General features: G+C 35.8%; 1 protein-coding gene across 3 annotated transcripts in view; it reads left to right on the top strand.

The window, feature by feature from the left end:
* TRDN (triadin) overlaps positions 1-26,193 on the top strand; it is a 147,116-nt gene that overhangs the window by 107,865 nt on the left and 13,058 nt on the right. For all 3 annotated transcript variants that reach the window (XM_062186708.1, XM_062186709.1, XM_062186710.1), the window contains exons 5-7: positions 3,381-3,440; positions 20,721-20,780; positions 24,701-24,760. In XM_062186708.1, coding sequence (XP_062042692.1) covers positions 3,381-3,440; positions 20,721-20,780; positions 24,701-24,760 — 180 coding nt within the window. The remainder of the gene's footprint in view (positions 1-3,380; positions 3,441-20,720; positions 20,781-24,700; positions 24,761-26,193) is intronic.

Below are 26,193 nucleotides of genomic sequence, written 5' to 3'. Positions count from 1 at the left end.
GGATGTGTTTTCTTCATTATTTTCTCTCCTGGATGGACCCTTGCTCATTTCATTTCTGATCACTGTCCAGCATTCAGTACCTTTGATGGGTCAGGCTTCATGAGCCAAGGATAAGGAGAGCTAAGGGGAGTCTGCTCTTGCTTTTTCCATCTGTTCTCTGATGTGTAAACTTCCATCTGTGGGCCACTGTGGATTGTGTAGTCCAATAGTCACCACTGAGTAGTATATATTTCCATTTCCCCAGATCTATATTAGGCTTATCTATACAAGATGGTTTGTAGCATAGACTCCTGAGAGAATCTTTTTTTTTTTTTTTTTTCATTTTTCTGGCAGGTGTCTGCCTGATACACACACACACACACACTCACATACATACACACACCTCTAAAGGAAAAACATTACTCTAAATGACAATTTTAAGGAATTCTCATATCTCAGTGAATGCAGTATTCCATATAATAGTTTAATTTTGAATATTGCATCCCATCTCTGTATTCAAAGTAATCCCTACTTAGAGTAAGAGGTTATCTCTTTAAAGTGATGCCCTTAGCATATCCAAAAACCACTGTAAATATTTAACATTTTATTTTATGGGCCTGAGTTATAAAATGTACCAGTCCCCTCTACAGCTTTTGTTCTTTTGGGTATGAGGGTGAAAGCAGAACAGTATTGGCAGGGGAGAACTTCAAATTAGTTTTTTCAGTTTATTTAAAAAGATTTAACCCTGTGGATGACCTAAGGTTTTTGAAAAACTAATTTGCTCTGCTTGGGACTAGACCCGAATCATCAAGTAGTGTAATGTGAGCTGCATATATAATTTAACATTTTTCTCTTAGCCACATAAAGACAAGTAAAAGGAAAAATATGAAATTAATTTTAATAAAATGTCTTAACACAATGTATTATCAATCAGGAATCAAACAGAGAAGCAGAACCAATAGGATATTATGCAGACACATTTATATGTTTAAAATGTATTAAGAACAATTGACTTATGTTACTTTGGAGACTGGCTAAATAAGCTTGAACCCATAGGACAACAGTCAGGATGGGAAGATCATAGGCAAGTCTCAGCCCATGGGCATGGACCAAAACTGTCATCCACAGGCAGAATTTTTTCCTTTTGCCTGGGAAAATTCAAGTCTGTTTTTGAAGATTTCCTATGCAGTCAGACAAGCCAGCTCAGAGTATCCAGAATTATATTTCTTCTTCTTTTTTTAAAAAGGTTTATTTTATTTATTTGAATGACAGAGTTACAGAAAGAGGTGGAGACAGAGAGAGGGGTCTTCTATCTGCTGGTTCACTCCCCAGATGACTGCAATGACTGGAGCTGCGCAGATCCTAAGCCAGGATCCAGGAGCTTCTTCTAGGTCTCCCACATGGGTGCAAGGGCCCAAGCACATGGGCCATCTTCCACTGCTATGCCAGGCTATAGCAGAGAGCTGGATTGGAAGAGTAGCTGTGAGACTAGAACCAGTGCCCATTTTGGATTCTGGCATTTCAGGCCAGGGCTTTAACCCGCAGCGCCACAGCGCTGGCACTATTTCTCTTTAAAATCAATTGATTGTGGATTTTAATTGCATTGGTCAAATAGCTCTAATTAACTCCAAAGACTAGTGTTCATACGAATAACTTGAAATAACAATGCAGCCAATCTGACTTCAATAAAACCATCACACTTAAAAATCCCACAGTAATATTATTTCAAAATATAATTATTGAGATACATTTTTTATACTAAATCATCGTTAGCTAATGTGCCCTTTATACATACAGCACATTTTAATAAAAAAATGACCACATATCATTTGCTAATACGCACACATGCCTAGCGGTATTGTATTGGACAATAGAGGCCTAGGTAGTGACGAACAGTGATTAGGCTAGTTATTGTGTATCTTTAGAGCTGTGGTTCTCAACAGGAATTCATTTTGCCTTACAAGGGACATTTGGCAATATTCAAAGTCATTTTTCATTGTCATGACAGAGGGTGGACATGGGGGTTACTGACACCTTAATATGTAGAGGTCAATAATGCTGCTAAAACTCCTCAACTGCATAGAATATCCTGTATCCTTTCCCCAAATACTGATTCACGCAATCTAAAGTGTCCATAGTACTAAGGTGGGAAACTGCTGTGCAGTAGAATTTGGAGGTGTTAAGGGCAGAGATACACAAAACGGTGAAAGAGGCAGGGAGATGGAAGTTTCCTGTGCTCTCTGGAGAGCTTTTCTTGTACCTGAGTGATTTTATCAGTGAGGCGAACATGCACCTGACCTCCTTCATATCTCTGTGACCATATGCAAAGTCAGGGATGTGACAAAAATATAAGAATGAACCTCTAAATAGCACAACCACTGATTTAAGGAGCAAATGAAGGAGAGAAGTCTTCACAGTGACATGTGTGTTTTTTTCAGTGGGTGAATGAAAATCCAGTCAATAGCTGTATTTCTGAAGATGTTTGGGGTTTTCTTATGGTTGATCTTGATTTAGTAGACTTCTAGAAAAATCGCAAAAATGCAAATGCAAATTTACAAGTGAAGAATTGAAAATGTGTATAGTAATTAGCAGCATCTTAGACCATCTGTGGAATAAAGTTGTGATAAATAAATAAGTAAACTTCATTAGCATTTTCTCTAAGCGAAGCTATGATATTTAAGATTAAGTCACTTTTCAGAGGTAGTAATCATATTTATAAACTCTAACCTCAAATTTTCTTTCCAAATTAACTGCAAATTCAAAATTGACTTCATTTTCTAAGGCTTGGCAATGTATGTATGCTGAAGCTAGTAGCAAATTGAGCGTGTTTCTTAAAACCTGATATTTAGGAAAAAATGTACAAATAACTTATTCAACAAAATGTGTCATATCTACTTGTAGTAATTATTGGTTAAATGCAATGCCAAATGCTGATTATAAACATAGCTTACAGTCAATACTCTTGAGAAATATTTCCTAGTAGATGGTTGTTACAGTTCATTTCACAAATTCTTAACTTAATACATTAAAGTAAATCTTACTAAATCGAAATGACATTCTTATGAACGATTCTTAATTTGTATTGAGAGTAATTGAAATAAAACATAATTACAGTTTGTGATCAGTTTTAGTACTGAAATTGGTGACAACATCTCTGTCAATATACATTTTTAAGCTTTTCAATAACTTTGATTTTCAGATTACTCTCATTTTTATCTGATTTCAGTAAATAATGCTATATGTAACAATATATTACGAAGACTCTTTCCTTTTAAAAATCAATACAATTTTTCATACAATCCTTTAGATTTTGTGATGCAATCTCAAAGTTTATATCATAGCTATGGTTTAAATATCATATGTTTCAGAGATGTTAAATCATAAATTATATTTTTCCCTAGACATACACAAAGAAAAGATTGAAAAACAGGAAAAGCCTGAGAGGAAAATACAAACTAAAGGTAAATGTCTTATTTTTAAGTTTATTATTAATATTTAAAAGACATAATTGATGTATGTTGGTGTGGGAGGAAGAAAAATTTTTTAGAGTTTTTTGTTTAAAAATTTTTGATATTGTTGAAAGAAATACATTTCCCCTCAGCTGACTTCTTATATGAATAAATAAATAGTATTTAATGATTGGACTCAACATAACTTTAGAGCTGTGGTTTGACCATGGTCAAAAATATTTGACCATCTTCAAATTATTTATAAGTTTTTACTTACTATTTTTTGATTTAGTGAGAAAAATGGCTTTACTCATTTTAATAAGATGCATATATGTCAGAGTTAAATTTTCTTTTAATATGTATTTCCCATAGGGTACAGTGTTTTTGCAATCTTCAGTGTGGAAATGCAGAGTCATATTATCTGACTGCAGAATGACTAGCCCAACAGCTCTCTTGCATAGCCTCATGGGGTAGATGGACAGTGACAACATGATGATTAATCTCCCTTTCAATTGAACTGAATCCAGTAACTGCAGTCTTGCAGCAGAAGCACATTAATAATCGTCAGCATTGTCCTGCTCATCTTACAGCATCACTTTTCTGAGGGTGACCCATGTAGTCATAAAACTTTAAAGAAATTATAGGAAGCAAAGACATTCAAAAGGACACAGGTTTCCTAATGTCCAGCTATACCTGATTTTGAATAAACCAGGGAAAGAAAAAAATTTCCTAATCATATTTGGGGGATACAGAAAGAAAAATGAAAGAACTTCCCTGAGATAAAATTAAATATCTTCACCATTGGTTACATGGAAAACTAGCTAATTCACAATTAGCTATAGAAAATAACATTGTTGCAGATTGCAAAATTTTTAGTAATGGAAGTTTTAATTAACTTTGAATTTCGCCAGCATGTGAATTTGTATTAAAATGCCACATTGTTTAAACACTCTGCACATATTATGTGTCTGAGTTTACTCCAGATTTGTCCACCAATTCTTACACAATCAGAACATTGAGGTTCACTCAATGGAAACCTATTTATATTTGTACTTAGGGAGCTAATGTCTTCTTACTGTTCCCTTTCCTTTTTTGATTCTTAACTCCTTTGGTCAGGGAAATTGGACACAGCTGACCTGGCTGTGTGCTTCTTTCTGTTGAAGGTTAAACAGAAACACAACTGTTTCCACATGTTTGGAGTCTCTGCTTTTTTATCTTGCAGATTGTACTATTAATTTAAGAGCAATGCTGTTGGAGTGGATGTGGTGATGCAGATGGCGACATTTGCATTTTCGCCTTAGCTCTATTAGAATCTCCCTGTTGAAGGCTTTGAGCAGTGGGCTGTAGAGTCTGTTCATTAAACAAGCACGTCTTCCATAATTAAAACAGTGAATTTGGCTGAAGTATAAAATAAATTTCTCAAAGCCTGAGCTGGAGATTAGTAACCTGAATATATTTCTTGAATAGAGCAAATGCATTTTGGAAAAGTGAATAATTTTCTAGAGAGGGAGAGAGAGAGAGAGAGAGAGACAGAGACAGAGACAGAGAGAAATGGAGCTTTAGGGTGTCTAGCACTGAACTGAGCATGAGAGATTATATATTTTTCCCACAATTTTCCTTTGTTAATATAAACAAAATTTTTTTTCATTTGTATTTAAATTAGAATAATGTCTAATAGCTCAATGAAAATAAATATGGTTTTATAAATCTTCATAAAATCAAATAAGTACTTTCTCCTGTATGTCACATTCCACATAAGTTTTATAGTTATATATGAGGAAGAGCGATAAATTTAAACTATAGTAATTGAACAAACAATATGCTATCTTCAGATAATAATATTCTGTGGTGTTTATAAATAATTTGACAAATATCGGACTCTACAAAATTAATTACGCTAAATCATTTTAGGTAGAGATATTTTTTAAAAAAGATTTATTTATTTATTTGAGAGGTAGAGTTACAGAAAGAGAGAGGGAGAGACAGAAAGAAAGGTCTTCTATCTGTTGGTTCGCTCCCCAAATGGCTGCAATGGCTGGAATTGAGGCTGATTCAAAACCAGGAACCAGGAGCTTCTTCATGGTCTCCCATGCGGGTGCAGGGGCCCAAGCACTTGGGCCATCTTCTACTGCTTTCCCAGGACAGAGCAGACCTCTGGATCAGAAAAGGAGCAGACAAGACATGAACTGGCACCCATATGGGATGCTGGCGCCACAGGTGGAGGCTTAGCCTACTATGCCAGAGCAATGGCCCCCAGATATAAAATTTTGTGATGATGGAAACTAGATCACATCCTATTATCAATTTATTTCTCTTTTTCAAGGAATTCATAGTGTTCTAAAATGTTTTAGGAGTGTAGATATCCAAGGAAAACCTCTGGGAGTTTAGACATAGATAATTTATGAGAACCTATCAAACGGAATATAGAGAACCAAAAATACGTAATTTGAGGAAAAATATCCTTGAATTACATATTACACATATATTATATATATATATATATATATATAAATTTCCACAACAATTCTATGTAAACCTGCTAACTAAATCATTTTTAAATTGTCTTAGAATTAATCAGTTCCAGTTCTTTCTTTCTTTTGTGTCTTTCTTTTTTTTTTTTTTTAATTAGATACTTTTTGCTGTTATCCTCATTAAATGACTTCAGGTCATCATATGAGGTTAACTTTTATTTCTACTCTGTCCTTCTGTTTATTTTGCTTGCTGTTTTTCATTAGGGAAGAATGTAGCAGTTTCATGAAGCTAAGCCTTTAATTCATAATTTGGCATTGAGTCCCTTATGGCTTTAAATTATAAGCTTTGACATAATTAAGGCTTACTTTACCTTTGAACTAAATTAAACTTTTTTTCCCCATGCAAAAGGGGTGAAAATTTATTTTATGAATATGATCAGACCAATGTATGCGCTTGTGACCTTGTATTAAATTCACATAGTAATACAGTGAAATATTAAATGGTTCAGAGGAAAATTACACCTAAGTTTATCTATTTTTGGATTGCTAAATGCCATTCACTAAATTGATGTTCTTATAAGTGGCCTCTGTTGGGCAGACAGAATGAGTTCATTACACTAGGATGGTTGTGGATACTCAGCATTGTGCTCTAGTGCAACTTAGTTTAAAGAATGAAGATTCCATATCAGAATGATGGTTTCTAATGAAAGCTTTTATAAGTCAAAATGATCTTGCACAGTAAATTTCATTTGAAGCCTAAATTTCTAAAAGATAAGCCTTTCTGACCTATAAGGACGGATAAATATAAAAATGGAGGTGAATAAAACCCAAGATCTCAGCTTACTCATATTTCAGATGAATGGATGCCCAGTGAAGGGTGCAGATCTACACAAAAAATGATAGGAAATGATCAGAATACTCCAGCAGTCAGCAATCTAAGGATTCTTTGTAAGCATATACAATTCTGTTCACCAATGCCTTAAATGAGAAGATATATATAGATAGACTCACTGCAAGGAATTACAAATTAATATTTGTTGTAAATAAAAGGTCTCATCATGATTGTTAAAGAGCATTTTCATGACCCATGGCAAACACTCATTCATACTTATTGAATAAGTAAAATTAGAGCAGTGTATGATTTTGACAATGGAGGGTGTCACTATCATTTTCCTCCACTATTATAAAGGTTTTGAGTTATCCAATCCAGGTTAGATACCAAATGTATTATCTTCTGGCTCTGAGACTTTGGCCAAAGTGGTTAATCTTTTTTTGTGTCAATTTCTCTATCTGTGAAATGCTGATGACATAGCTGTCATAATGATTAAATGATTAAGAAACGTTTGTATGGAATTTTTAAAAGAATTCCGGGTTAAACATTAACTATCAGCTTTTTCATTAGTCCTCTTAGTCTAATTTTATGTTTAAATAACTAATAGTTCCTTTTAAGTTTCTTATAAGCATTCCTTTTTTCCCTGTATTTGCTACATATGTTAGAAGAAGTTAAGATCATGTGTTAGAAAAATTTTAGGCCTTAAGATTCTGCAACACAGCACTAAATTGCCGTAAGTGCTGAATCACCCCTGTATCAGTGCTTCTACCTTTTTTCTAAAAAAATATTTATTCCTCTTTTTGAAAGTTAGCTTACAGAGAGAGAGAGAGAAAGAGAATGGCTGCAATGGCCAGAGCTTGGCACATCCAAAACTAATGACCAAGAACTTTCTCTGGGTCTCCCAAGTGGGTATAGAGGCCTGGGCCTCCCTCTGTCATTTTCCCAGGCACATCAACAGAGAGCTGGAGGGGAAGTGGAGCAGCCAGGACTCCAGTCAGCACCCACACGTGATGCCTGTGCTGCAGAAGGTGTCTTTATCTGCTTTGCCACAGTGCTGACCTGGTGGTTCTCCTTTCAAAATTGGTTAACATATGAATGTTTACATATAATGAACCAAATCCTATGCTTAATCTTGCCTCTAATATCTCATTTAAAGATCACAGAATATTCTAAGCCTACCCTAGCTTAATTTTTTATTCAATGTCTTACATTAAGTAAGTTATAGCCAAAGTTTATACATACACACACATACAGAGGTTGAGAGAGAGAGAGAGAGAGAGAGAGCAAGAGAGAGAGAACCATCCATTGATAAACTTCCCACATGTTCACAACAGACAGGGCTGGGCCAGGCCAAAGCCACAGGCCAAGAACTCTGAGTCTCCCAAGTGGGTTGTAGTGGCCCAAGCACAGAAACCATCTTCTGTTGCCTCCTAGGATTCATTGGCAGGAAGCTGGATCAGAAGCAGTGTAGCTGGGACTCTAAGCTGTGTTCTGATATGGAAGCCAATGTTGTAAGCTGCAGCTTAATGTGCTGCAAAGCCCACAATGCCCACTATTTCCACATTTAACAAAGCTGAGGTGTGAGTTGACAATGCTATTTGTAGTAAAAATGTCAAATGAATCATCATACCTATATTTCTTTCCTGTAGGCCTAAAAACACATAACAACAAGTGTAGTGTCTTAAAATACCAGAAATTTATTCTCTCACAGTTGTAGAAGGCAGAAATCTTAAATCAGTTCCATTGAATCAAAGTCAAGCTAACAGGAGGACTACATCCCAGCAGAGGCTCTAGAAGAAAATGTTTTTTCTCACCTCTTCTGGGTTCTGGTCGCTACTGACATTCCTTGGTTTGTGACAGCATCATTACAATCTCTGCCTGCACAACCATATTGCTATCTGCTCCACTTTGCCATCAAATCCTGCTCACATTCTTACGGTGACCATTCTTAAGGATCTCCTGAGTTTATTCTGCATCTCAAGGTTTTTTTACTTAATCATATTGCGAAGTTTATTTGGACACATAAGATAACAGTCACAGGTTCTGAGGACTAGAACATGGATGTATTTTTAATGGGGCATTATTTGACACTATTGAGATGCATAATTTTTTAATCTTTTCAATATTAAAATACACTTCGATCCAGTAGCTCTAATTACTCAATAACATCCTGGAATCAAAGGAAAAATTAGAAAAAAAAAAGCATTTAAAAATGGGGAAAAAAATCTTGACAAGCTTACCAGCCAGTCAGATTTCAAAGGGAGTGATTACTGAATATAAAATAGAAATAGTTACATGTAGGAACCACAAAGTGATTAAGAGTACCGTGTTTATAGTAATCCGCTCATCATAAAAATATCAGTATTCTCACAATTTGATATGTATCTTCAGACATCAGTATAGCAGGAGTAAAATTATTATTGTTAGAGAACTCAGGTCTATGGGAAATATTCAGTTTTATTATTTACAGGAGAAAAATTAATCAGAATCACTATAATATCTGTGTTTTTCCTTGAAGAGCCATTTTTGTTTTTGTTTTGTTTTGCTGACTGTAGTATATGAAGAGCTTATTCACACTGAAAGTAGGACAAAGTTTGTGTGTGGCCAAGAGAATGATATGATTTCCTAAGATAATATGATTATCATTTAAAAAATTGATACTTAAAATACATATATATTAAATCAATAACTTGAGAATGCCTTGGATATTTTTTCCTACTGATTTTCTTTCTTAATTGGAAAACCCCTTAAAATTTCATCTGAGATATCATTTTGGGAGCCCACATTCATAATTAATTTTGATGTTTGAAAAGGCCAAAGAAATAGAATGTGATTATGCCTGGACCCTACTACTCAATTCTTCTGTGGCTTAACACAATATCTAAAATATTTTTCATTCAATGTATTCAAAGCTCCCAGGAACATCTATTGCATAAAACTTCACCATCTCTCTCTGTATTCTGTTCTAATAATTGACTTCACCATCCATCCAAGGTATACAAAGCTAAAGTATAGGAGTCATTGTTTCCAGTGGTCATACTCAATCCCATCATGGAGAAAGTGTTTGGAAAATAAATACATGTGCAGACTCCATCCCAGGGTCCTTACCACTGGAAAGGTGAGGCAATTTAGTCATGCTCTCCTAATGATCAAATGAATTAGAATCAGTGTCAATTGAACTCATGGTATAGAGTTCAAGTAAATTCCAAATTATTTTCTTTGACTGTCCAGTACTTTAAAACAATCAGGCTAGTAGAGGTTTTTAGGTGAAAAATAAACCCTCTGTTGATCAGTCTCATCACACCCTTTTATCACCCGTTGGAGCGCACATTTATTTGCCCACCTCATCTGTTAAGGCATTCAAATCTAATCTTGCTTCTCTTCTCCCACTAGCTTTTATTTCCACAATCATCTCACAGTCATTATGACAATTGCCTCTCCATTAATTTCTCTACATTGATCTTCAAATTCATGCTAATCCTGTCACTTGCTGGCTTAAATCCACATGTTGGTGTCTCAGAGTCTAAAAGATCAAAGCCACATTTTCTTTTTTTTTTAAAATTTTATTTAATGAACATAAATTTCCAAAGTACAGCTTATGGATTACAATAGCTTCCCCCACCCCCAACAACTTCCCTCCCACCCACAACACTCCCCTCTCTCACCCCCTCTCCTCTTCCATTCACATCAAGATTAATTTTCAATCATCTTTATATACAGAAGATCAATTTAGCATATATTAAGTAAAGATTTCAACAGTTTGCACCCACACAGAAACACAAAGTGTAAAATACTATTTGAGTACTAGTTATAGCATTAATTAAACACCTAAGAATAATTGTGTATTAATTACAGAGTTTAACCAATAGTTTTAAGTAGAACATAAAAATACTAAAAGGGTAAAGTATTAAGTTATTTTTTCTTTTTTTGTTATATAGTTATTATTATTTTTTATTTAATAAATGTGAGTTTACAAAGTGCAACTTTTGTATTGTTGTGGCTTACCCCCACTAACCTCCCTCCCTCCCGCGGCCCTCCCCTCTCCCACTCCCTCTCCCATCCTACCCTTCATCGAGTTTCATTTCCAATTACCTTCATATACTGAAGATCAACTTAGTATACACTAAGCAAGGATTTCAACAGGCTGCACTCACACAACCACACAAGGTATAGGGTATTTTTCAACTAGTAGTGTTTTTAAGTTTCATAGTAAAACACATTAAGGACAGAGATCCTACGTGGGGAGCATGTACCCAGTGACTCCCGTTGTTGATTTAACAATTGGCACTCTTATTTATGACGTCAGCAATCACCCGAGACTCTTGCTATGAGCTGTCCAGGCTATGGAAGCCCCTTGAGTTCACCGACTCTGAACTTGTTTAGTCAAGGCTGTATCACAGTGGAGGTTCCTTCCTCCCTTCAGAGAAAGGCGCCTCTCTCCTTGATGGCCTGTTCCTTCTGCTGGGGTCTTGTTCACCAGGATCTTTCATTTAGATTGTTTTTTGCCACCGTGTCATGGCAAAGCCACATTTTCTGGCTTGGTATATGAGACCTTCCTCATATAATCTGTGATATCTCTTCCTACAAATTTTCAGTGTTGAGACCTTGATGATACATCTTCCCTTATCCAGAACCTCCTAAACCAACCACTCCCACCAACAAATTTGCCTTGCTGCTATTCCTGGCATTCCAAACCATATTGGTAGCCCTTGTGCTGTAGACAGCTTGAACTATTGGATGGTCCCCATACAAGCATTGCTGCTGTCTCATAGCTCAATGCTTTTGAATGTACTTTTCTCTCTAGTGCTCAGGCCCTCTTAATTGGCAGAGTGTTTCATTTGTATCATTCTCAGATGAATGTCAATTCCTTTAAGAGGCCTCCTCTGCTGTATCTCACTGGGGAATGTAGGCACTTTCTATGTGGTGTTGTTACACACAAACCTTTTCCTCTTAAAGCGTTGTAACAACAAATTCTAATTGCTATACTGATGTAGCTCACTGAAGGTAGGCCCTGTGTCTGTTTTCACTTATTTTGCTGCTCATTCTTGAATGGATTCTTATGATTCTATTTTTACACTTCAACAAAGAGATTCAGGCTCTGTGGTTTCCCAGGATCCTACTGATTCTGCACTTGTGTGCTTGCATTGAATTGAAAATTATCCAAACTAACAAAGGACCCCCCCCAATAAATATAGGATGATGAATAAATTAATGCATTGATGCATGAAATACTAATTTTCTCTATTTATATGTATGTTTGATTCCTGCGAATTTTTACATTAGACATTTCTGTGTTTATCAATATATATATATATATATATATATATATATATATAAAATTCAGCTTTCATTAGGCCATGGTAATGTCAAGTTTGTCAGTAGCAATGATGAATTTGATAGTAAAATGAAAATTAACTTGAAAACATCCAGGTTAAAACAATAAAAATTATAATAGTAGAGATTAACATAACACATATAATTTTATATGTGTATATATTATAGATAATTTTTAAAGCACAAGCAAACACACAGACCAAAGGGGAGAAAAACACAATCCAATTATTCTGAGTTAAATAGTGGTTTGTTTTATTGTTTATTGACTTCCTTTTCAACTTTATATTTTACTGTTGATTTCAGAAAACATTTAGCCTCTCCTGAACTTTTAAGCATGTCAATTTCCTCATAGAACAGAAAAACCAAGAAAGATAACATGATGGTTAATATACAACCAGGAGAAGGCTCATAGAACAGCAGACCTGCTAGGCAGGCAGAACAGGAGGTGTCTGCTCCAGCCTTGTGGGTTGCCAGGAGTTCAGGTAATGGAGTGATCTCAAGTGTTTGCTGACAAATGGCATGTGGTTGGCCCAATTGGTGAGAGTGGAGGTATTCTGCTGGAAGGTAGATAGGATAAAAAAAAAGATAGCCACTATTGTTAGGTAATAATATATGTTAATTTATTCATAGCATTTTGTTTCAAACACCATGCTTGTCACTAAAAATTCAGTGAGGACTAGGACTCCATCCAATGGTAGAGATAAGAAAGTAAACTCATAGTAATATCACCGTGATGAGCACTCCACAAAAACATCTTAGAAGAGTGTTCTGGTAGTACCTTAGAGAAAACGTGGCTTGGGGTTCAGGTGCAGACTCTGGAACTTACAAAGTGGAAGACATAAGATCTGGACCAGGGGTCAATTCTTTGAAACCAGGTGGGAACTTGGTTGAAACAACACAATAGGAGTCCAATGGTAAGCATTAATGATAATGTCAGTATTAGATGTTACTGTTAGTTTCCTAGGGTTACCATAACAAAGTATCCACAACTGGGTGGCAGAAAAATAAGACATTTACTGCCTCATCACGACTGAGACTTGATGTCCAACGTTAAGGTTTCCACAGAGCTGATTTCTTTTGAGGGCAGTGAAAGAGCATCTATTCCGTGCCTCTCTCCTAGTTCCTGATGACTTGACATCGGTCTTCTGCCTATAGATCAATTACTCAAATTGTGCTATTCTCATGTCTGTATTTTCACACATTGTGTTCCTCCATGCATGCACGCCCCTCTGCCCAATTTCCTCTTTCTATAAGACACCTATCATGTTGAATTAGGGAGCAGCCTAGTAAGCTCATTTTAACTTGAATAATTACCTCTGTAAAGAACTTATCTCCAAACAAGATCACATTCTAAGATACTAGAATTAGGACTTGGATATATTTTTTTGATGGAACACAATTCACCTCCAACAGTTTTATGTGCACAAAACAGAAGAATGTTTTTAAAAAGAGTGATTTAGGACAGTGGCACCAATTGATCTGGTAAGGACTCTTGAAGTTTCTGGGAAGCAATTGTAGGATTGAAATCTTAAGCTGCCAAAGAATCTAGCTGGTAGTGATTCTGAAAAGAGAACAGGACATTAAAATAAATCCAAATATTGAAATATCCTTGAACCTTTTATAAAAAGCTCTTAAAGCCCATAAGTTAATTTAGTCATCTTACATTGTATAAACTTTTACTTTTATCTGCTTCCAGCTATGCCTCATGGATTCCTTAAAATACAAAATACATTTTTTCTTTCCCCCTTTGTTTCTACATAGAGCATACATCACTGCTCCTCCAGTGACGGTTCACTTGTGAGGAAGTAATTGCAGCTCTTATTGCAAATAGGCAGCTTCAGATGAAAGGGAAATTGTTCATACAATTAAATAAAATTTGAGAATAAAATAAATATTTTATTTATTTACTATTTTCATTTTTAAAGTTTTATTTGAGAGGCAGAAACAAAAAGAGAAGGAGGGAGAGAGAGACAAAGACAGACAGAGAAATCTCCTATCTGCTGGTTCACTCCCTTCATGCCTACATTGTCTGTGTCTGGGCCAAACCAAAGCCAAGAGTCAGGAACTCAGTCTGGGACTCCCATGTGAGTGGCAGGGATCCAATCACTTGAGTCATTACCTGCTGCCTCCTAGAATGTGCACTACCAAGAAGCTGGAATCCACAGTGAAGCTGGGACTTGACTCAAGGCACTCCAAATGGTATACAAGGGCCCTAAGTGATGTCTAAAGCACTATGAAAATGCTTACTGCAAAACTAATATTTTAGAGATACAAAAGTCTATTTTGTGTTTTAAAGGATATGAGGAGGTTTTGAAAAATCATGGAAAATTCTTATTACTTTTTCAAGGGGCAGATATACCAAGGAAGAGGATGGAGAGAGAACAAAGGGAGAGTAGAAGAGAGAGGGAGAGGGAGACATAGAAAGAAAGGGAGAGAGAGAGAGAGAGAGAGAGAGAGAGAGAGAGAGAGAGAGAGAGAGAAGAGGGAGAGAGAATGCTGCTATCTGATGATTCACTCCCCAAACGAATGCCAGGGAGCAGGGAACTTGATCCAAATCTCCCATGTGGGTGGCAGGGACCCAAGTACTTGAGGCACCACTGTTGCCTCCTATGATGTGTATTAGCAGGAAACTCGAATTGAGAGTAGACTTGGGACTTGAACACAAGCTCTTTGATATAGCATTCAGGTGTCTCAAGAGATGTCTTAACAACGGTGCAAAATGCCTGCCTTAATACCATATTTTAATTCCATTTTCATTAACTTTGTGATGATCCCTCATGTAGATCAAATTTAATTTGTACCTTTGGGTAATTTGCCAAATCTTTGCTTTAAATAAAAGCCATTTTACTATGAGAAAGAAATGTATACACATGTGAAAGATAGATCATGAGTAACATGCTTAGAGAATCCAGTCAGCACACTTTGGCTCATAAGAAGAGGGTCATAGGAGCTGGCACTGTGGCTTAGCAGGTATAGCCACTGCTGGCAGTGGTGGCTTCCCATACTGGCAGCAGTTAAATCCCAGCTGCTCAACTTCCTATCCAGCTCTCTGCTATGGCCAGGGAAAGCAACGAAAAATGGCCCACGTCCTTGGGCTCCTGAACCTGCATGAGAGACCCAGAAGAAGCTCCTGGCTTTGGATCAACGCAGCTCTGGCTGTTGCAGACAACTGGGGAGTGAACCAGCTGATGGAAGATCTCGCTTTCTCTCTCTGCCTCAGCCTCTCTGTAACTCTTCCTTTCAAATAAATAAATAAATCTTAAAGAAAAGAATAGGGTCATAGTCTACACAGTACTCTCACAGTCAGGACAGCGTAGTTTAGAGGAGAGAGTGTTTAATCAACAGATAAGTCTTAAATTCTTTTCTTGTCTGCCTTGGATTCTTGGGAGTCTAAGTTTTCTATGGACAAAGATGTTCAGTCCAGTTAAACTGTAAATTTTCTGCTTATTTTCAAATTAAAATTATAAATTCTCTCTTTAGGAAGAATAGGTATATAATGTTTAAGAAGTTTTCTTACGCAAGAACCTTTTCCTATTGAGTTCATCCCTGGCTCTCAAAAAGTCTTCGGATCACTTTGTCTTAACACAGAACTGAAATTCTATAAACTAGTTACAGATAGATAAAATAAATCTCCCTTTTTTTATTTTGACAGGCAGAATTAGACAGTGAGAGAGAGAGAGACAGAGAGAAAGGTCTTTCTTCCGTTGGTTCACCCCCTAAATGGCCACTATGGCTTGCGTGCTGCGCCAATCCCAAGCCAGGGGCCAGGTGCTTCCTCCTGGTCTCCCATGCAGGTGCAGGGCCCAAGCACTTGGGCCATCCTCCACGGCCTTCCCGGGCCACAGCAGAGAGCTGGACTTGAAGAGGAGCAACAGGGACAGAATCTGGTGCCCCCAACTGGGACTAGAACCCGGGGTGCTGGAGCTGCAGGTAGTGGATTAGCCAAGTGAGCCGCGGCACCAGTCGATAAAATAAATCTTACAAAAATGAAATACAATCAGGGAAATAGACACTAACTAAGAATACATTTGACATTTATTTAGTGGTGGCTGAGTTAGAATTTGTGGTTTTTGTAAGATTTCAAACAAATGTGTATTGTGGTCTTTCATAAAATAGTGAATTAAAAATGGATGCATGTTATTTTCATGGAGCTCTTTGTTTTCTTATTTAGAATTTATTGACTACTTTAGTACTATTGTGTTCTACAAATAAAGCACCAGCAATCTGAAAGTAGAGAAATTAATTAAAAGAAAAATGAAATCTGTTGTAGGTAATCATGTTTCCTATGTTTTTTGCAATGAACAGATTAAATGTCTGCTTACTTATCCATCTATTTTCTTTTGATTTTGAAGATTAGTCTTACACAGCTCTGAATCAAGTATGAATTCCAAAGTTTTAGTTAATTTAATTTATTTGCTGACTACCCATTGAAGGATGTAATAGCTTATACAAATTAACACTTGGAACCATTTTGCCACTAAAACTTCAGATTTTCAAAACAAGAGCTAAGCAATCCAGGAGAGAACTCTGAGAACTACTGTTTGGTCCCTGGAGAGTGTTTTGACCAATATGAATCATAGAGTCAGGGGTACTGTGGGCTCTGATATCTTCAGAAACAGGCAGAGTCTGCCCGGCAAGCACAGCTCAGGGACTGCTGGAGAGGTGCCATGCTTGGAGATCGAGTGCCACACTTTAAAGTTGAGTTGAGCTGAATGTTCTGGTCAGGGAAAGGTCAGGCTACGTACAAATGCAGGGACAGCAGAGCCTTGCCAATTCAGATGCCAAAAATCAAGGCGATTCCAACTGGTCGATTCCATTTGTTTTTAATTATCAGCACACCGAAGGGACTTTTGTTTCTTGTAAATAAGGATGACAAACAAATTAAGCTCTAGCAGGTGCAAAGAGCTTATTTTGTCCTGAGCTAAAACTGTCTTGGCTAAGATTTAACTTGCCAAACAGGGCTATGACAAAGAGGTACTCTTTCTCAGTCCATGTAAGCATTCCTGGTTATGGGTTCTAAGCAAACAGATTCACAATCAAATGCAGTTGTTGTGGTGAATCATTTTTATTTTAGGGTGATTATTAAAGCAGTTACTGATAGTTGTGTTATTACGATAAAAAACATTTCAAAACTTGGTATTTGAATACAGTCTTGCCAAAGTTTGTAATTTCAGTTCAAGCAGTTTTCGTGGCTGCCTGCCATGCTGAACAGCTCCCTGGAGCCCATGGGTCCAGCTGCTTCACTAAGCTGTATTATGGTGCCAAGTCAGAGGGGGATAATGAAATTCCAGCATACAGTACTGTGTGTAAATCAAAACTTCGACTGGGATAAACCAGATTTCTCCCCCAGGGTAACAGGAATGAGGCATTAATATGCTAATTTGAGTCTGAATTCAGCTTTGCCTCCCCCACACTCCACCTTGCTCTTTTGATTTTGTATTAATTCTCCCATTTATGCCTGTGCACACGTCAATCTGAAAATCCTTTAGTGGAATGGACAACCAGCTGTCTGAGGTGGGTGAGGCTTGTCACTGACAGGAGCAGAGCCACAGATTATGTGTCCCCATGGGAATCTTCTCAACCAGGTCTTTGCAAGCCCAGTTTATCACATGCAAACTAGGTTTCCCCCTAGAGAAATATTAAAAGACCCTTTGTTGTTGCCAAGAATTTCTTTTGGTTTTCAGCTTAATTAATAGTGATCCAAAGTAACCAGAAGAAGCTATTTGTGGTCAATGTAAATGTTTTTCTTCCATTATATTGCAAGGTATGTGTTTGACCTTAATAGCTTAGAAGCACCTAAAAAGAAGCATTAAATGTAGGAAGAAAAATAATGTTTAAATCTTCTATTTTGTTTCCTCTATGTTTTGCTCTAGGATTTAATTATTTAGGCAATTTTAATAAATTATAAATAATTACAAATGATTGAAAGGAAACAATGCCTATTATATCTCTATCAAACATCTCTAAAGAGAATTTCACTGAAAGATGAACCTAGGTCTTTTTCATATTTTAGGATTTCACTTAATCAAAAATATATTGAGTCCATCAAATGACACATGGCAAATGATGAGTGACGGCTGCCAAAATAAACTGCTATGTCATAGCTTTTAAAGATGTAACCTACTGGATAGTAAGACACATGAACAATTGTAATATTATTTGTAATGATATGATGGGTGTATGGAATAGGTAGAGGTTAAATAAAACATTACAGATGAGGATGCGTTTGACCAATACTGCAAGATTGTAAGGAAGAGGGAAATGAAAGTGAGGAAATGTGGAAGTGGAAATTCTAGATGGAAAACACGAACTGGCAGAAGATCAAGGGCGTTATGTGGGCATGTGGTGTGCTTCTTTATTTACAAGCATTTTGTTATAACTAAAATGTAACATTCAACGAGAAGCCTTGGTGAGAGATTGGATTAGTAAACTAATGCTATACTATTAAATCATTTAAAAACATTTGGCATCTTTATTTAATATATACTAAATTGATCTTCTGTATATAAGGATAATTGAAAATGAATCTTGATGTGAATGGAATGGGAGAGGGAGCGGGAGATGGAAGGGTTGCGGGTGGGAGAGAAGTTATGGGGGGAAAAAGCCAATGTAATCCATAAGCTGTACTTTGGAAATTTATATTTGTTAAATAAAAGTTAAAGTATTTGACAGCACCTACCATGTTGCTAATACCATACTGAACATTTTTAAAAATATTTTATTTATTTATTTATTTGAGAGGTAAAGTTACTGAGAAGAGAGGGAGAGATAGAGAGAGAAATGTCTTCTATCCAATGGTTCACTCCCCAAATGGGCACAGTGGACAGAGCTGAGCCCATCTGAAGCCAGGAGCTTCTTTTGAGTCTACCAAACTGGTGCAGGAGCCCAAGTATTTGGGCTATCTTCTGCTGCTTTCCCAGAACATAGTAGAGAGCTGGATTGGAAGTGGAGCAGCCAGGACATGAATTGGAGCCCATATGGGATTCTGGTGCCCATGTGGAAGCTTAGCCTGCTACACCACAACGTGCCTACCCCCAATACTGAACTTAGCGTAAGAACACTAACGTTTGTTAATAATTGAATTAAATAATCAAATTTTCATGTTAGAAAAGTTACTATGAAAGAAATAAATCAAAAGCTAAAAGTTCAAGAGACTAGTTTGGATATTATTACAGTAATCAGTGTAAAATTGCGTGCCTAATATGGACATCCCACTCCAATGTTCTGAAATGGTCTCTTTCCCCTTTGTCCTTTCCGTTGTTTGAAGAAACTAATTTTATCTCACTTTTCACATTCTTAAATGTTATTCCCCTCCAGGGACCTTCTCCAAGCATGGAGGTGGGATTAGTTCCCATTTATACATCAACATGACACTTTGAATAGCCGTAATACTAACTGCACTTAACTATCTACAATTATTTGTTTATCATCCATTATCATTCATTAGCTTGTTGGCATCAGGATGACATGGATGGAATCTGTCTTGCTTGGAAGATCTTTTAACACAAGATAGTGCTGTTTCTATCTTTCTGTATAAGTAAATGTTAGGTAGGGAATGTAATATTGATGAAAGAAGATGAATAAGAAGATCAACAGAAAGAAAAGATACACAGAGCTTGGCAAATCAACAGAACTGGCAAATAAGAGTGAAAGAAACCAATCAGAGATGAGATCCATTTCTGTAGCTTGGGTAATTCATAAGGATTATGAATAAAGTATGAGCTAAGATTATGATATAAATTGGGTCCTATTATAATAATTAATTTATTCATAATCATATTAAATTAATTTTTTGTGTTTGAAAGATTTGGTGTCATTATAGTCTTATTCCAGTAAATTGGCAAAAAAAATGTATAGAATGTTCCTAAAGAGATTTAACCCAAAAAATTTAGGTTGATTATTTTTTTCTTCAGATGCAAAAAGATATTTATGTTTCTGTATTTTCATCCTTGTATTTATTTTCTTTTTAAAAATATGTATTTATTATTTATTTGAAAGGCAGAATTACAGAGAGGCAGAGGCAGAGAGAGAGAGAGAGAGGGAGAGAGAGAGGTCATCCATCCTCTGGTTCACTCCCCAAATGGCCACACTGGCTGGAGCTGTGCCAATTCAAAGCCAGGTGCCAGGAGCTTCTTCCAGGTTTCCCATGCAGTTGCAGGGGCCCAAGCACTTGGGCCATCTTCTACTGCTTTCCCAGGCCATAGCAGAGCTGGATCAGAATTGGAGCAGGAACTTGAACCAGTCCCCATATGGGATGCTGGTACTGCAGGCGGCAGCTTTACCCCTACAGCACAGTGCCAGCCCCATCCTTGAATTTCTGCCATTTATTCAATATTAGAACTGGGGTCCTTTAGCATATATTGTGGATTTTTTTTTTATTCTCAAATTCATAAAATGAAAAGAGTTGGAAGAATCGAGAGGTTTTCTTATATTTGCAGTCAGATTTGAATTTGTACTAGTTTGCCCTTGACTTTGAAATAAAAATAGAAAGAAAATATAAATCTATTATTATCTTGAAATTTAAACCTCTAAGTATATAAAACTTCATGTCAGTTAAAAATATCTCTAAAAGTAGAACAATTTTGGACATAAAACTGTCATTTTATTATTTTTATTTAAATGAAAACAATTCTCTGATTATCTGTTTCTTTCCAGTGATACACAAAGAAAAAGAAAAAGAAAAAGTAAAGGAGAAAGAAAAACCTGAAAAAAAAGGTATGATGTTTTTATGCTCTGGCAGACTTTGAATCCTCCTCTTTAACAGCCCCTTCTTTATATTCAGAGTTTAGATGACAACATATATCTTCTTTTAGAAATGATATTATGATTATTTCCTCAAAATGTACTCTGGAAAGTGGAATTTCTGGATTGAAGAATATGAAGACTCAAGACCCTCAAATTCTGTTACTACTTTAAGCGGTAGAAAAGTTGTGGCAAATTTTCCCAATAGTTGTTAGACTGCCTCACCACAGATAGATACAAATAAAGCAAGTGCCATTATTTTAAGCTGCATATTTTAATTACCTAGTGGATATTTTTAATTTTTAAATTTCATCTAGGTATTTAGACTAGATTGGAAATTCAACCTCATTGTTCAACTCATAAAGACACACTGAGGAAACATTCTCGCCTTGTTCCCACCTTCACTATACACATTGGATCCGACCTTTGTATTCTCACCATAAAACCTAGTATGAGTTTAATTAATAATCTGTTATCAACTTTTGCTAGTATTAATGCATTAATATTACTATAACATAAATAATATCATATAACATATTTCATTAACATAGTATTAAAATCTGTATTTTCATACAAAATCCTGTGTATTTTCTACTTTAATTTTTATGATCTAAAAGTGTATCTTAGATATTTACATATGAATAAATAATTCTTTTCCTAATTCTTATTAAAAGACATACATAATATTTAAATCAGAATAATTTCTCTCACCATGTCTTTTAACTGTTATTTTCATGTTTCATACATTTTAATATGATTTTTAATGATGCGTATTTCTTTTTGTATAACTCTTTGTACTCATTTCCCATTTCTCCTAAGAGTATGTATGCATGTCATTTGGGAATATATGCCCCTAGGCTTATCATGGATTTTTAAATGTCTTTCTCAATTTGTTTTGAAGCTAATGTGGGATTTCTGTCTGTGTGATTGGGAAATATATGTGTATGCTTGTGTGTATGCATTTAGCTTCATTAATTTTTTAAGATAACTAAATATATTGACATTCTCTGTGGCATGGCTGCTTTCACATCTTCAGCCAAAAGATTAATTTAATAGTCATCAATATATTTTGTTTCCTTCAAATTTAAAAAGTTAGTTTCACACTTTATATACCAAACTTTAATTCATCAAAAATCCAGTTGAGTGTACTATGTAAAATAAGTTTATAATTTTATTTTTGCAATTGGTTTAAAGTATTTCATGTCTGGCATATTAGGACCAGGTTTCAGCTGATTTATGTTACCACAGTATGCAGAGTTCATTGAATTTTCTCATTCTGTGAAACATTTTACTTAGGTACAATGTGTTAGAATGTGTTATCACACATTATGTTCACTATAGATTGACACTTGAAAATTATAATCAGTGATAGTAGCCATGAATGCCCATATTTTCATCTCCTTTCTCTTGCTCTGGAGACAGGTGTCCATTTCCCATTTACTAGTGAGTTTTACAGAATTATTAACACCAAGTTTTTGTGTACTCTGATTAAATTGCATAATATGATATTCTTGATTATTTTTCAACTTTCACCACCAAAAATATTATTTGTTAAAAATATTGTCTGTTAAAAATAGTTGAGACATTTTCCCCCTTAAATTATAAACGTTGCAGGAAATTTATCAAAATTGAGGAACAGAAATAAAATGCTATAAGTGTTCTTTTACTTACTGTATATCAATTAAGCAATTTTTAATAAGTTCTTTGAATTGAGACCCATGACAGTAGGTAAATGGTACCATACTTAGCTTAGCATAGTGCTGCTAATCCTAACATTGTCCAAGTTATTACTCATATCCCAAAATAGGAGATCAGGAGGCCTGGTGAGGAGGCTGGCTCCCTGGAGAAGGAGGAGGCACCGGCTCTCTTGGCTGCTCTGCATTTGTCAGGAACGCTTGGTCTTCAGTCAGACATTGTGCTTTAAGTTTTCTACCAGACTAACACATCTCTTGATTCTGGGAAAACTATTAAAAGACTGAATTTATTTTTTTAGTAGTCAATAGAATATTGATTATACTAATACAGTTCAGTAAATATTATAATTTAATAATAAAAGAAATTTAATATATTTTTCTTACTATTATATCTAGCATTTAAATATATATCTAGAAAATAAAAATATATATAACTATAACTTTACAAAATAAATACATTTTAAAGTTTGTTAGAATGGTGTGTGTGATCTCCTCTTAGAAGATTCAAATAACAAACTTTTTGAATAAATTTCCAATCCTTTATGCTTATTGGAGCACTCACAGTGAGATACAGCATGGACAGTCAACAAAAATGAAGCAAGTATCATATTCAGTGCTGCCTATTTTAACTTTTTACTTATGTAATCACTTCTGCTGGTGGCAGTTGTTAACTACTTCAGCTTTTGACAACAATCATTGAAGTTATTTGCTAATTTCTTCTTTTACATAAAGCTTTCTTTACCATACACACAATCAAATTTTCAATTATTATATATTTCATAGAGTGAATTTAAGGAGAATGTTTTCAGAAATACATATTTGAAGCACACTTTTTCCCTGCTATAAGTAAAGCTTCTGCAGCTTACTATTTTTATTATTTAGTCGGAGAAACAGAAGTATTTGGGGCTCAATTTGACGCCTTTCTTTTTTTTTTTTTGACAGGCAGAGTGGATAGTGAGAGAGAGAGACAGAGAGGTCTTCCTTTGCCGTTGGTTCACCCCCTAATGGCCGGCTGCGGCCAGCACACAGCGCTGATCTGAAACCAGGAGCCAGGTGCTTCTCCTGGTCTCCCATGGGGTGCAGGGCCTAAGTACTTGGGCCATCCTCCACTGCACTCCTGGGCCACAGCAGACAGCTGTACAGGAAGAGGAGCTACTGGTGCCTCAACCGCGACTAGAACCCAGTGTGCTGACATCGCAGGCGGAGGATTAGCCTATTGAGCTTATTGAGCCATGGTGCTGGCCAACTCCTTTCTTAAACCCAAGATTTAATTAAGTCTCTCCTTTTATCACTGAATTTCCCAAAATTTATGCGTGGGAATTGAAAAATAAAAGAATAATTTGGGAAACTACCAAACCAAACAGATTAATACCCATGTATCTGAACTGTAAGAATTAGCTGGACATGCTATTGTAGTTCTATAATCTACTTTTGTCACTATGTGACATAAGACTTCATTTGGGTATCTACATTAAATAGAAGTTGAAAAAATCATACTTATTTATAAATTTATTAGGTAAAAATGAGAATGTGCAATGTTTTAAAGATATGGAACACTGTTCAATTAAGAAGCTGCACTCAATTAGTAATCTTTATTTGAATTACTATATATGCTTTTGTTGATTCTCAATGAAAGGTGTTATCCTTTGGGAAATGTTTGGAAATCTTTTGGTTGTTAAAAATGACACTGGAATGCAGGGCATTTGGTAAACAGGCACTGGAAATTATGTACACTTTTCAGCATGTAAGACAATTATATACAGTGAAGAACTGTTCTTTCCCAAATGTCAATTGTGCCCCTGTTGAGAAACACTGTGCTTAATCAAAATTTAGTCCTGATTTAAATATTTCTTGTTATTAATTATAAAGAGGGTACTTCTTCTTGACACAATGATATATATTTCAACAAATTCTTATAACCTTGTTCCCTCAGTTTTTCCTCCTTGAAAGCTCTATCTATTTCTTAAGAAGAAGGAAGTTATGTCTAGCTTTCAACACACTTTCTTAGTCTTAATGGCAAGTGCTTTACATTGAACTTTACACTTACATTGGTAACTTTTTGTTCCTGAATTAGGCTCATTAACATTGTAAGACTTTAAAATATTTCATGATTTCGATAATTATAGAACTGGGATCAAGCATAAACTTGTTTTGAAATCTGTTAAAATCATATACTAATGTAAACATTTTCTGTTTAAGCAACTCACAAGGAAAAACTTGAGAAAAAAGAAAAACCAGAAACAAAGACAGTGACAAAAGGTATCTTTTCTCAATATTATTTTTCTTTCTTTTTACTTTAAATAATTACATTTGGGGTAACAGCTGGACATTTGTAACCATTCGATACTTCACTTACATAAAAAAGAATTTTACCCTCATGCTTACAAATTAATATCCAAAATAATAATAAAACTAAAAACTTAAAAGATAATTTCAAAATGTGAGAGAAAATGCAAAATCATTATACATAATTGCTAGAATTTTAGTCTCCATGATTTTTACCTCTTAATGTCATCCTCACAGCTATGTTACATTACATGATAAAAATAATTTTGCAAAAGGGAGTGAAAGTTGATATAAAGTGCAGAGATGATCCTGAATTATATGGGTGGGTTCAATGTACTATAAAAAGTATTTATAACAGAGACTCAGCAGAAAAGAAAGTGAAACTTGAAGTGTGAGGGCTTATTCCCCTTGATTGGTGTGAAATTGAGAGGGGCACAGGGAAAAAAGCAGGAAGTGAATTCTATCCCCATACTGAATAAGCCTGGATGCCAGTTGTCCCAAGAGACTGTGATAAGAAACGCAACCCTGTTGACAACTTGATTTTAGCCTTATAAGCCCTATCCATACAAACCAGTTGAGCCATTTTAAGTCAACAATTTTGAATCACAAAAATTGGAAGATAAAAAATGGGTATAGCTTTATGTAGCTAAATGTGTTTTAATGCGTTACTACATCAATAGGATATTATCATAACTTTTGGTTTACAGTTCTTGAAAAATGTTATACCTTGAAATTGATTTTAGGATTTTTTTCATGAGTACATATTGATCAGTCTTAAGACTGAAAATGGAACATATCTTGATAATATGACCCAAATTTAGAATATGACTATATCATTATGTTTCTTGGAAGATTGAGCAAACCAGATTTTTCTTTTTCTTTCTTTCTTTCTTTCTTTCTTTCTTTCTTTCTTTCTTTCTTTCGTTCGTTCGTTCGTTCTTTCTTTTTTTCTGACAGGCAGAGTGGACAGTGAGAGAGAGAGAGAGAGAGAGAGAAGAGAGACATAGAGAAAGGTCTTCCTTTTGCCATTGGTTCACCCTCCAATGGCCGCTGCTGCTGGCGGGCTGCGGCCAGCGCACCGCGCTGATCCGAAGCCAGGAGCCAGGTGCTTCTCCTGGTCTCCCATGGGGTGCAGGGCCCAAGCACTTGGACCATCCTCCATTGCACTCCCGGGCCACAGCAGAGAGCTGGCCTGGAAGAGGGGCAACCGGAACAGAATCCAGCGCCCTGACCAGGACTAGAACCTGGTGTGCTGGCGCCACAGGCAGAGGATTAGCCTACTGAGCCGCAGCGCCGGCAGCAAACCAGATTTTTCTACTTTAAAATATCTATCGATTGTTTGGTATTAGAAAAGCATGAATTTTAACTGTAGTTCAATTTTATACTCTAATTTAAATGTCTTCTTC

The sequence above is a fragment of the Lepus europaeus genome, chromosome 3, assembly GCF_033115175.1.
Source record: "Lepus europaeus isolate LE1 chromosome 3, mLepTim1.pri, whole genome shotgun sequence".
NCBI classification, from domain to species: domain Eukaryota; kingdom Metazoa; phylum Chordata; class Mammalia; order Lagomorpha; family Leporidae; genus Lepus; species Lepus europaeus.
Note: the sequence above shows the minus strand (reverse complement) of the source record. Positions and strands in the feature narration are given on the sequence as shown.